An 11465-nucleotide genomic window follows, 5' to 3' on the forward strand; every position below is an offset into this window, starting at 1 on the left:
CCCTCTCCACATGCACCTCCGCACCTTTGTATTTTACTTCTGCACTGCACCTCCTCTGAGTCTCGGTATGCTTTTCTCTTTCCTTCTAGTTGTAGAATTTCCACTCAGCCAGCCTTCCTGTGGTTCTGGTTGATGTCCGTTCCGTCTTTTAGTTGTATTTTTGAAGTGGTTGTCCAAGGCAGCAAACTCCGGTGCTTACCTATGCTGCCATCTTGGTTTCTCTCTGTGTTTCCTCTTTTTTTAAAGCTGTATGTCTTATTTGGGAAATTTCTGTGTGTGGTTGCCATTAGTTTTATAAAAAGTGAAGTTGCATATATACCTTAGGTGTTTTTTTTCCTTTTTGAGTACATCTGATCTTCATCTTCCTTTTCCTGTCCATACCTGTCCCTCTTCCTCTTGTATGTTTTTATTGTCACAAATTGCAGCATAAACAGCTGCAAGTTTTTGGCAATCTTACTGGTAATGTTATGACTTTATATTCTTTGTTTTAGGTAGAATAACTCCCTTGATTATTTCCTGCAATTGAGGTTTTCTAATGATAAAATCCCTCAGTTTCTGTATGTCTTGGAATGTTCTTATTTCTCCTTCATATTTAAAGGATAATTTTGCTGGATATAATATGTGTGGCTGGTAATTTCTCTCTTTCAGGTGTTTGAATATTTGATTCCACTCTCTTATTGCTTGTAGAGTTTCTTCTGAGAAGTTGGGTGAAATTCTGATGGGTTTTCCGTTGTAGGTCACTTCCTTCTTTTTCCTGGATACTTTGAGGATTTTTTCTTTGTCACTAATTTTTGACAGCTTCATTACCAAGTGCCTTGGAGAGGGCCTCTTTGGATTGAGGTAACTAGGTGTTCTGTTTGCTTCTTAGATTCGTGGATCTAATTCTTTCCATAGATTCGGGAAGTTCTCAGCCACTATTTGTTTTAATAGACTCTCTATTCCATACTCTCTCTTTTCTTCCTCTGCTATGCCTATGATTCTGATGTTATTTTTTTAATGGAATCAGAGAGGTCTTGTAGGGCTATTTCGTATTTCTTTATTCTCATGTCTTTCTCTTCTTCCCTCTGCATCATTTCTTGATTCCTATCCTCAATATCACTAGTTCCTTCCTCTGACTATTTGGTTCTGTTTTCTATGCTCATCAGGTCACTCTTAATTTCTTTAATTGCCTGCTTCATTTCCAGGATTTATGCTATATTCTTTTTTAACAATTCAATTTCTTTGGAGAGATGCTCATTTTGTTCATTGATTTGTTTTCTGAGTTAGCTGAATTGCCTGTCATTATTTTCTCACATCTCATTGAGTATTTTCAGAACTGCAACTTGAAATCTCTGTCATTCAACTCTCATAATTCTATGTGTTCCAGCCTGTTTTCTGAGGTGATTTTTCATTTTCTTTCTGGTCATCACTGTTGTTGTGGTTGTTCATGGCATTTATTGTTCTCTTTTGTTTTGCCATTTATCTTTGAGAAAGTCTTTCTACTCTGTTCCAGTAGATGGCACTGAATTGCAAGATTTTTTCCCCTCTATGGCCTCACAGTTTTGAGCCTCTGTGGCTTCCGTAGGGCTCTACTGCCTCTGCTGGTTGGGGGTGAAGTTTGTTTTTCCCTCACAGTAATGGCAGTCTCTGACCTCCAAGGGTCTCTAGCCCAAGCACCCTTCCTGGGGTTCAGTCACAGAGGGAAACTGTGTTTCTACTGCAACAGCTCTTGGCCTACAAATAATACACTCCTGGAAACAATCCAAGGGCAACAGGAGGCGAGACCTGGAAGTCTAATCTCTGCAATCTACTTTCTTTGCCTGAAAGCTGCAACCAGGCCCTGCAGTGGGGAGCGACTCTGTAGGGAGGGTGTCTACTGAGTTTACACATGAAACTCAGATCCCATTCACAACACTCCTCCAAGGTTCAGATACTCTCTCACTGTTTGTGTGCCTGACCACAATGCTGCCACTCCAGTGGCTATTCAGACAGCCGGCCACTTGCTAGGTTAGCTCTGTTGGTGTAGACCGGCTGAGGAAGATGCCCAGGACTGTTGCAGTCAGTTTATTGCTGCGCTGTAGACACGCTACTGCGCTGTTCAGCTTCCCTCCCTTCTCTCGCCTCTCTGCTTATTCCAAGGAGCCCACCTTAGTTGTTCCAGTGTGCCAGTCTCTCAGGCATGCATCTGTGTTGAGCAGGGACTTCTTTGTTGAATTATAGGTGGTTATTTTGTTGAAATGTTAGGGGGAGAGGATAGACGCACCCTTACACCGCCATTCCTCTGACGTCACTCCCCCAAAAATATTATTTACATTTTTAATTTTATTTTTTTACTTTTTGGCAGTTTCAAACATTGTTCTATAAGCTACAGTATTGGTGAGTTTGGGTTTTCTATTTGACTGATCAGTGGCCAACCTTTCTGACTTTTCATCCCCAACATTGATCCCCTGTTATGTTTTTATCCAAGGGCCAAGAGGAATAAAGTAAGTTCTTATGAAAGACAAACATTTTGTGCCACCTTTTCTGTCTGTTAGGATTATCACTTGATCTAGGATTCAGGGTTAGAATAATTTTCCTCTTTTTATTGCTATTTCCACTGAACTTTCTTCATCATCTTCTGGATGACTCCAGGACCCCTGGATGTCCAGCTGTAAGAGACTCTAGAGATCTGATCATCTAACTCCTTCATTTTCAGATCAAGAACCAAAGCTCAGAAAGGTGAAGTAATTTGATTAGGTTCACACAGTCAATTGATGGCAGAATCAGGCCAAAACTCAGGAAGCCTGACTTCCCATTCAGTACCCTTTCTATGATACCATTGTGCATGAAAATTATTTCTTCAGTAATTATTCTTGGGCAAAGCAAAACCTGGTCACTGAGTAATGCACAATTTGTTTCTGTCATTTGCATGCCTCCCTCAAATGGTGGAAATTTAAATGTAAACATATTTCAGAAGTTAAAAGTTGGAAGGCCTGATTCAGTTAATTTAATTTCTGGCTAGTTCTAGTTTGTCCCTTCCAATAGATCCTTAATATCTTTTAGCAGGTGGGATGAGTCACTTATGAGGGGACAGAGGTTCTTTTCCATCACTGCAGAGAACTCAGTGAGATGATGGGAATGGGGATATTACCTGGGCGGTGAATCAAGTCACCCAAGGCTTTTGTGATCCATCTATATAGTCTCAGCAGAGGAGGACAAAGGCACCTTAGTTTCCTGAAGCACCTTTATCTCTGTATTGCTTGAAATAAATACAATTATTTAAAAGCTGAAGAGGTGCCACTTTGAAACTGAAAAGGAAAAATATACCCTTATACACATGGTTTTTATTGCCCCCCAAATTTCAGTCAGAAGCAATCACATCTTTGGGTGTTTCAAGTACAAAAGCAGGACTACTTCAAAAGGGTCCTTTGCAGCATCACAATTTCCCCCACCCCAGGGAATTTGGGAATGTGCTATACAGCAAATTTGAGAAAGAGGCAAGGAGATGCTTCCCCTAAGACCACTTCAGGTCTTGGTTATTGAGGTGGTGGGGGACTCCTGAGGAAGAGAGACTGAAAGGAAGATACAAAGACAGAAGAATAGAGGGGCTCCAGGGAAAAGGAAGAGGCAATGAGAAGAAGGAAAATGATAGAAATTAAGACACCCCCCCAAAGAAAGGAAGGGAGAGAAGGTGAGATCCTTTCTATCTCTGTGTCCCCCACCTCCACAGCAGAGGACAGGTATTAGACATTACATAGTAGGGACTGGGGGATTCCTTCCAAATAAGACAATATCATCAGCACACTTCAGAAATTCTGATTCAGTATTTCCACTCCTCATCCACTTTTCACAGCTGAAAACAAGAATTGCTCCAGTAACATGGGTCAGAAAGACCACATTTGATGGCCAGCCAGGTGTAATTTCAAAGCTAAAAATATTATTTCCTTCCAACTGGCTGGTATTTGAAATCCTCCATCAGAGTCTCTTCTCTTGGCCTCAAGGCTTGGATCTAGTAATACTCTTCACCCCCCCCCTCACCCCCATCCCATCTCCTTCATTGGAGTGGTGGCACTTGAAGATGTTTCCCTTAGTGGAATCAAAGATGTAGATTGTATTAGGTAAGAGGAGAGAACATAGAGAAGTTGAGTAATTGGGTGGGTACAAAGAAAGAGACCAAAAAAGGGAAGCTGAGGTAGCTTGGGGGTGGACCCATTTAGAGATGTGAAGCTCAGCCTCTCTGGGGAATTGTCCAACCCCCACTTGTACTATGCTGATAACACATCATAAGTGGTTAACTGGTGAATTCTACATTTTTCAATATTTCTTTCCTGATGGCCTGGTGATAAGTCATCATATTACTTCTTTTCTTAAATTATTCCCTGATAAGTTTTAAGCTCCTTGCTGAGATTTGTATATATCTTGGCTTATCATTTGTATTTACCAGGGCCTCAGAAGAAGTAGCTCTACATTCTGAAAAGACTTACCCAAATGATTGTTCTCAACCAGTTTATGTTGTCTTTGCCAGGGGTGGACACTTTCTGACCTTTGTCTGAATTCTGGGGCTAAGCAGTATTTGATTCTCAGGCCCCTAAGCAGTAGTCCTGTTTTATTATTATATCTCTTTTCTCTCAACCTTTTTCACTCCCACCCTCAATTCTTAACAAATAAACATGAGCATGCATACATGTAAGAATGTGCACACACACACACACACACACACACACCAGCAATTGAGCTAAGAAGTAATGTTTGTATTGACAGAGTCCTGAAGGTCAGAAGAGCTGGCCTGTATTTTTTGTCTCATCAATGACTCATGTGTGGAAATGGACAAGTAACTACATCCTCTCTGTGCTTTCATTTCTCCACATAAAAGCCTCTTTTGACCTGTCATTATCAGGAAACTCATTTATTACAAACTTTAAGATTCCCAACAGTTGTTTTTTGGCCTCTAAACCTGCCCCTTGATTCCAGTGTGTTGGAAAATCTATATAGTACGGAGGCAAGAGCAATAAAAATTTGGAATTTAAGATGTTAACTAGAATTATTGTGATGATCATTTCACAATATATACAAATATTGAATCATTACGTTGTACTCCTGAAAGTAATATAACATTGCATGTCAATTATACTATAATAAAATTAGCAAAGTCATAGTAAAAAATTAAATTTGAGGTCTAGTAGAATTAGGTCCAAGTGCCAGCTATGCCTGCTTATTGACAAGACATTTAATCTCCATGAACCTTAGTGAACCCATTTGCAGAATGAGGTTAATAATAAACCTATTTTTCAGAGGTTTAGTGAGGATTAAAGACAGGAGATGCCAAACTCTTAAAAGTGTCAGACAAAAGTAAGATAATATTATTAGGGGGGTGTCTCTGGGACTGCTTAGAGATTGATTTTTGAGTAAAAGAGTTTGCTTTAGGTTTTAGTTGTTATATGCTTGTTTCCTCCCTCTTTCTCCCTTCAGCAGAATTTTGAAAGTAGGGTGGGTAAAGAGAGAACTAGGATCCTAAGAAGTCTTCTGGATGGGCTCCAAAACCTCAGAGAGCCCCTAGAACTCCCCTTAATACTCTTTTTTTCCAATTGAAGTTATTGGGGTGACATTGGTTAATAAAATTATATAGTTTCAGGTATACAATTCTATAATACATCAACTGCATATTGCATTGTGTATTCACCACCCCAATTCAAGCCTCCTTCCATCACCATTTATCCCTCCTTTACCATATTCTACCCCCACTCCCTCACTGTTCTTTCCCTCTGGTAATCACCATGCTGTTGTCTGTGTCTATGAGTTTGGTTTTTTTCTTTACTTAATCCCTTCACTTTTTTCACCCAGTCCCCCACCCACCTCCCCTCTGACAGCTGTCAGTTTGCTCTCTGTATCTATAAGTCTGTTTCTACTTTGTTCATAGATTCCATATATAAGTGAAATCATAAGGTACTTGACTATTATTGACTGGCTTATTTAACTTAGCATAATACTCTCCAGGTCCATCCATGCTATCGCAAAGGGTAAGATTTCCTTCTTTTTTTTCACAGCCAAGTAGTATCCCACTGTGTAAATGTACCAGGCTTTTTTTTTTTTACTTTTTTTTTATTGTTTACACTATTACAGATATCCCCATTTCCCCTCTTTTGCACACCTCCCCTTTGCCCATAGCCCCCCTCTGGCCATCACCACACTGTTGTCTGTGTCTATGGGCTATGCATATATGTCCTTTGGCTAATTCCTTCACCTTCTTTCATCCAGTCCTCCCTCCCCTCCCCTCTGACAGCTGTCAGTCTGTTCCATGTATTCATGCCTCTGTTTCTATTTTGTTCATCAGCTATTTTATTCATTACATTCTTCATAAAAGTGAGATCATATGATATTTGTCTTTCACTGACTGGCTTTTTATCCACTCATCTACTGATGCTCACTTGGGATGCTTCCAGATCTTGGCTACTGTAAATTACACTGCAATGAACATAGGCGTGCATGCAATCTTTTGAATTAGTGTTTAATATTTCTTTGGATATATTCCCAGAAGTGGAATCACTGGGTCATAAGGCAGTTCCATTTTTAATTTTTTGAGGAAACTCCATACTGCTTTCCACAGTGGCTGCACCAATTTGCATTTCCACCAACAGTGGATAAGGGTTCCCTTTTCTCTACATCCTTGTTGTTTGTTGATTTATTTATGATAGCCATTATGGCAGGTGTGATGTGATATCTTATTGTGGTTTTAATTTACATTTCTTTGATTATTAGTGATGTGGAGCATCTTTTCATATGTCTATTGGCCATCTGTATATCCTCTTTGGAGAAGCGTCTATTCAGGCCCATTGCCCATTTTTTATATTGGATTGTTTGTTTTTGGTGTTGAGATTTATGAGTTCTTTATAAGTTTTAGCTATTTACCCCTTATTAGATGTATCATTGTTGAATATGTTCTCTCATTCAGTGGATTTTTTTTCACTTTGTTGATGGTTTCCTTTGCTATGCAAAAACATTTCAATTTGATGTAGTCCCATTTGTTTATTTTTTCTTGTTTCCCTGGCCTGAGGAGATATGTCAGAAAAAATATTGCTACAAGAAATGTCTGAGATTTTGCTGCCTATGTTTTCTTCTGTTTTTTAATGAGTTTGAGTCTAAATTTAAGTCTTTAGTCCATTTTGAGTTTTCTTGTGTATAGTGTAAGAAGGTAGTCTAGTTTTATTTGTTTGCATGTATCTATCCAATTATCCCAACACCATTTATTGATTAAACTATTTTTGCCCCATTGTATGTTCTTGCCTTCTTTGTCAAATATTAATTGACCATAAAGTCATGGGTTTATTTCTGGGCTCTCTATTCCATTCCATTAATCTGTATTTTCATTTTATATGGCAGTACCATTCTCTTTTGATTACTATGGGCTTGTAGTATAGTTTGATATCTGGTAGTATGACTTCCCCAATTTTGTTCTGGTTCCTCAAGATTGATGTAACTATTCAGGATCTGTGTTTTCAAAAGTCCCTGGGTATACCAAATCTAGCTGCTGCATGCTTGCACACTTTTGTCGTTGGTCAGGGTCTCAGAGAGCTGTCAGAATTTATCACGCTCAAACAGACCAAGATGTGGCTGTTTGAAGGGAGGTCTCTGCACTGGTAGGGTATGTGAGCGAAAAAATGGCCCACATCCTTGAGCTACACAACTCAGGCTGTCCCAGATTTTGCCAGGAGCTGGATCTCAGCTGGGTGGGGCCACTGGGAGTTAGGAGGATGGAGTTCACAGATCTACCTTGTGTGGGAGGTACTAGTCAGGCTTGGGGAAAGTGTGTGTGGGGGGGTGGCCCCTGCCCCAGAATCACACAACTCAGTCTGTCCCTGATTCTGCCCAGACCTTGGCAGAGTGGAGCTACCAGGAGGCAGGAGGGTGGGGCTTCCAGGAGCCTGAAGAGTGAGGCTAGCAGATCTCATGTGTGGGGGAAGTGCCAGTCAGGTTCGTGGGAAAATGGTGGTAATGGTCCAAAACCACACAACTCAGTCATTAACACTTCCTGAACCTTCCCAGACCTCTACACCTTGGCCAAGTCAGCTGACTCCTCAGCAGGTCATAAGATCCACTGTTTGGGATGGCAGGGATCCCAGAGGGTTGGGTTATTGCATTCCTATGGGCTGATGGTGTATGGAGGGGCATGCTAAGAAAGATGGCATCTGTGGTGTGGGAGAATAACTCAGTTCATGGATCCTGGCAGCTGTTCCTTTAGCTCTCTCCCTACAGCCACAGACACCAGTCTCTCCTCATGTGACTCTTATCTGTTCCACCCTACCCCCCACCAGAGCCCAGAGTGAGTGGCTACAAATGAGATTTTTTGTGTTGGCTCTTTTAGAGTGTTCCTGTGTCTCTAGAGGACTCCTACCTCTACCTGGCAAACAGAAACCTTGCTGCTTTTTATAGCCAGATATTATTGGGTGTCTATTCCCAGCTCTGGTGCTCTGGGCTGGGGAGTTGGGCTTGGGATTGAGACCCCATGCTTTTCAGGGGGAACCTCCTGCAGCTGAGATATCTCTTTCAAATCTCAGCCACTACCTGTGGGAGTGGAGCCAGCCCTTTTCACATTACTGCCCTTTCTACCAGTTTTAATGTGGCTTCTTCTGTAAATCCTTGGTTATAAGTCTTCTTTTCAGCTAATCTTTAGTTGATTGCTCTATATTTTTTTATTTGTAATTCCAGGTTGGTCCTGGAAGGAGGTGAGTGAAACTTCTACCAACTCTGCCACCATCTTGGAACCTTTGCCTCTTCCCTGCATACTCTTTGATTTGTAAACTTTCCTGAATCTATAACACTCCCATCCTTTTTTGCAACCAGTAGTTTTGGCATCCCAGTGTGTCCCAGGACTCACTCAAATTTCTGGACCATCCTGGAACCTGCAAAGCTTCCTTGGGGATTGGCAATTTGCCCTAATAGCTTCTGGATCTTATGACAGTCAAATATGGCTGATGATTGGGGTTCTCAAGTTTGAGATTTAAGAGCATGTTTTACCAAATTGAGGTCCAATTATACCTTGAGTGTTCCAAATGCTCAAGGGTTGATAACTCCAGTTAATAGAACAATCTGATTATTTACGGAGCAAATGTTTTGTTCAGAACACTGTACTAGATACTGTGAAGAAAAGAAAGAGCTTAAGAGCAGACAAGTTGGGCTTGTGTTTAGAGCCTAAGACATCACCTGATAGTTGTTTTTATCTAACTACACTGAGCCCTTTATGGAAAGAGCCATATCTATATTTCCAGCCCTGATACAGTGAGGTTGGGTTAAATGTAAGAATGAGTGATGTGAGAATATTTTCAAGTTGTTCACCTCTTCTGAAAACACAGTGGCCCAAACAGTCTAATTATATGGGGTTTAGGTGAGTTGGTTGCCAGTTAATGGCAGTTGTGGTATTCTCTTCCTACTTGCTTTATGGAGGGCTTGTTCAGAGCCTTGAAGCAAATTTTTGAAAAATGCTTTCAGATTCTCCAATTCAATGTGCTAATTATTATTATAGTTGTTATTATTATTGTTAAGGGATGAATATATGTGATATAAAATAGAGAGCAATGAATTTTATACTTAAATGAGGCAAGCCTAATTTGAATTTATAAGTTAAATAATTTAGAACTGTTCCAAATGAGATCTGCTGAAAGTAAGACCATATTTCAAATTAATGAGTTAGAAACACATCCCATTACTTTCCTCAGATTTAGTAAACACATTTGTTTATTATGGATTGAAGGAAAGGAGAGGACAGACAAAAGAGTTTTGAAAGGAGGAGAGAGAAACTCATTGAAAGGAGGATTTATTGAAAAATAGGGAGGCCAGAGCAGAGGCTGAAAATTTAACTCCTCTGAGGATGACCAGCTTGAGTTTACACTCCCTTTATCTTCTCAGACCAATGGTTCTTGACCGCCAACTATAGATGAAGATCTCCCTGGGGTCTCCCTACCTGTAAGAATCCCCTGGCAGGATGAAAACACTGCAGATGTGTAGACTTCTCAAAGCAGCCAGGATGCCCTGGGCATAAAAACAAAGTTGCACAGCCTCTTTCCATTTCTATTCCTTTTTTGGGTTTTGTGAGCATTGTTGGATGGTGGGGTGTTGTGGGGAAGTATGTACTCTAGATACAAAAAATAATGAGTTGCCTAATGCCAAAAGATCATGGTAAAAATGATGAACAAAATCTTAAATTGAGCATCCACATGTTTACTTGCTATGAAGCTAAACAGCCACACATTCCCAAAGATGGAGCTGCATGATAACAGGTAGATAAAACATCTGGATGCCACTTGAAATGGTGTTCACTTTTCATCTGACTGCTTTGGCAGCTTACGGAGCTTGCCTGAACCTCAGGTATATATAGCAAGCAAGCCATGCAGGAAGGAAGATTCCAGGGAGTGATGACAAAAGGAAAGCAGAAGCAATTTCTGAGCCAAAATAAATGCTTGTACCCTATCGATCAGAAGGACTTCTTTAGGTTTATAGCATGTCTACATTTTTCCATATTTTCTATAGTAAGGGCAAAGGCACAGAAGAGACCTTCTGGCTGGTTGGGAAAAAAGGTTTCACAAAGCCCCTTCTTGTGCTCCCACCAGTGGGCAAAGTGGGTAAGTGAAGTTCAAACTTTATTAGAGTCTTGCCATGTCCTACTCTGCCACACTCTCTTCTTCACTATTTTTGTTGCTCTCCTACACTGCAGTCAAGTGGGGCATGGCCTGCAACTGGTGGTTATTGCAGCCTTCCAAAGAAGAAAAACAGAAAGACAGCTGGTAAGAAAAAAGCCATAAGATAATGACCAGCCAGGAAACAGAGCATAAGAGCTTGCCAGATTTTCAAAACTAGGGCTACCTTTGGCATGAGTGCCATTCTCAACCTACGCTCTGTTGGCAGAGTGTGTTGGAGTTGATGAATTTCCAAGCTCTGCTGAATTATGCCAAAAACCTTATGGAGAAGCCTGTTGGCAGAGCAAGCTGCATCTGAGGGAGGTCAGCTGCCCTGGCCTGAGAGAGACCCTTGCCTCCTGCACTAACACATTTGAACGTTAACAAGGCTGGCCTTGTTGTTCAGTTACCAGGCAGGTGCACCTGTCTCTTTCATTGTTGTGAACCTGGGCCACATAGTGAGTCACCTCAAGATTTGAGAGACTCACATCTACCTAAGCAACACAGCAATATTGCGTTAACCCCCTTTCTTGGGATCTATTGGCAAGACCATCTTTGAGGGGATGCTTATATCATTTCCTCTGGAGGCACTACCTGATCCCTTCCAAGGTTGGCATTGCCAACTAAACTAATACTGGCTGCTCTTACTGCTTGGCTTGAATTCAGGATAATTCCCCCATTCCTCCTCCTCTACTAGAAATATATGATTATGAAGCAGCAACAACCTAATTATTGAGAATTCTTCCCATGTATTTATCTCTAAGGAATCCATTGCTTTCTTGGGCTTCTATCAGTATCTCTCCTCTTCTTTTTTAATTCTTGATTTCATGGGGACTTTGA

General features: G+C 40.8%; 1 protein-coding gene across 1 annotated transcript in view; it reads left to right on the forward strand.

The window, feature by feature from the left end:
* Window positions 1–10751, forward strand: part of GUCY2F (guanylate cyclase 2F, retinal) — a 117611-nt gene extending 106860 nt beyond the window's left edge. The window contains 3 exon segments of the mRNA XM_014538846.1: window positions 8662–8678; window positions 10480–10575; window positions 10664–10751. Coding sequence (XP_014394332.1) covers window positions 8662–8678; window positions 10480–10575; window positions 10664–10751 — 201 coding nt within the window.
* The last annotated feature ends 714 nt before the right edge of the window (window positions 10752–11465 follow it).

Source organism: Myotis brandtii, unplaced genomic scaffold, assembly GCF_000412655.1.
Source record: "Myotis brandtii unplaced genomic scaffold, ASM41265v1 scaffold199, whole genome shotgun sequence".
Taxonomy (NCBI): domain Eukaryota; kingdom Metazoa; phylum Chordata; class Mammalia; order Chiroptera; family Vespertilionidae; genus Myotis; species Myotis brandtii.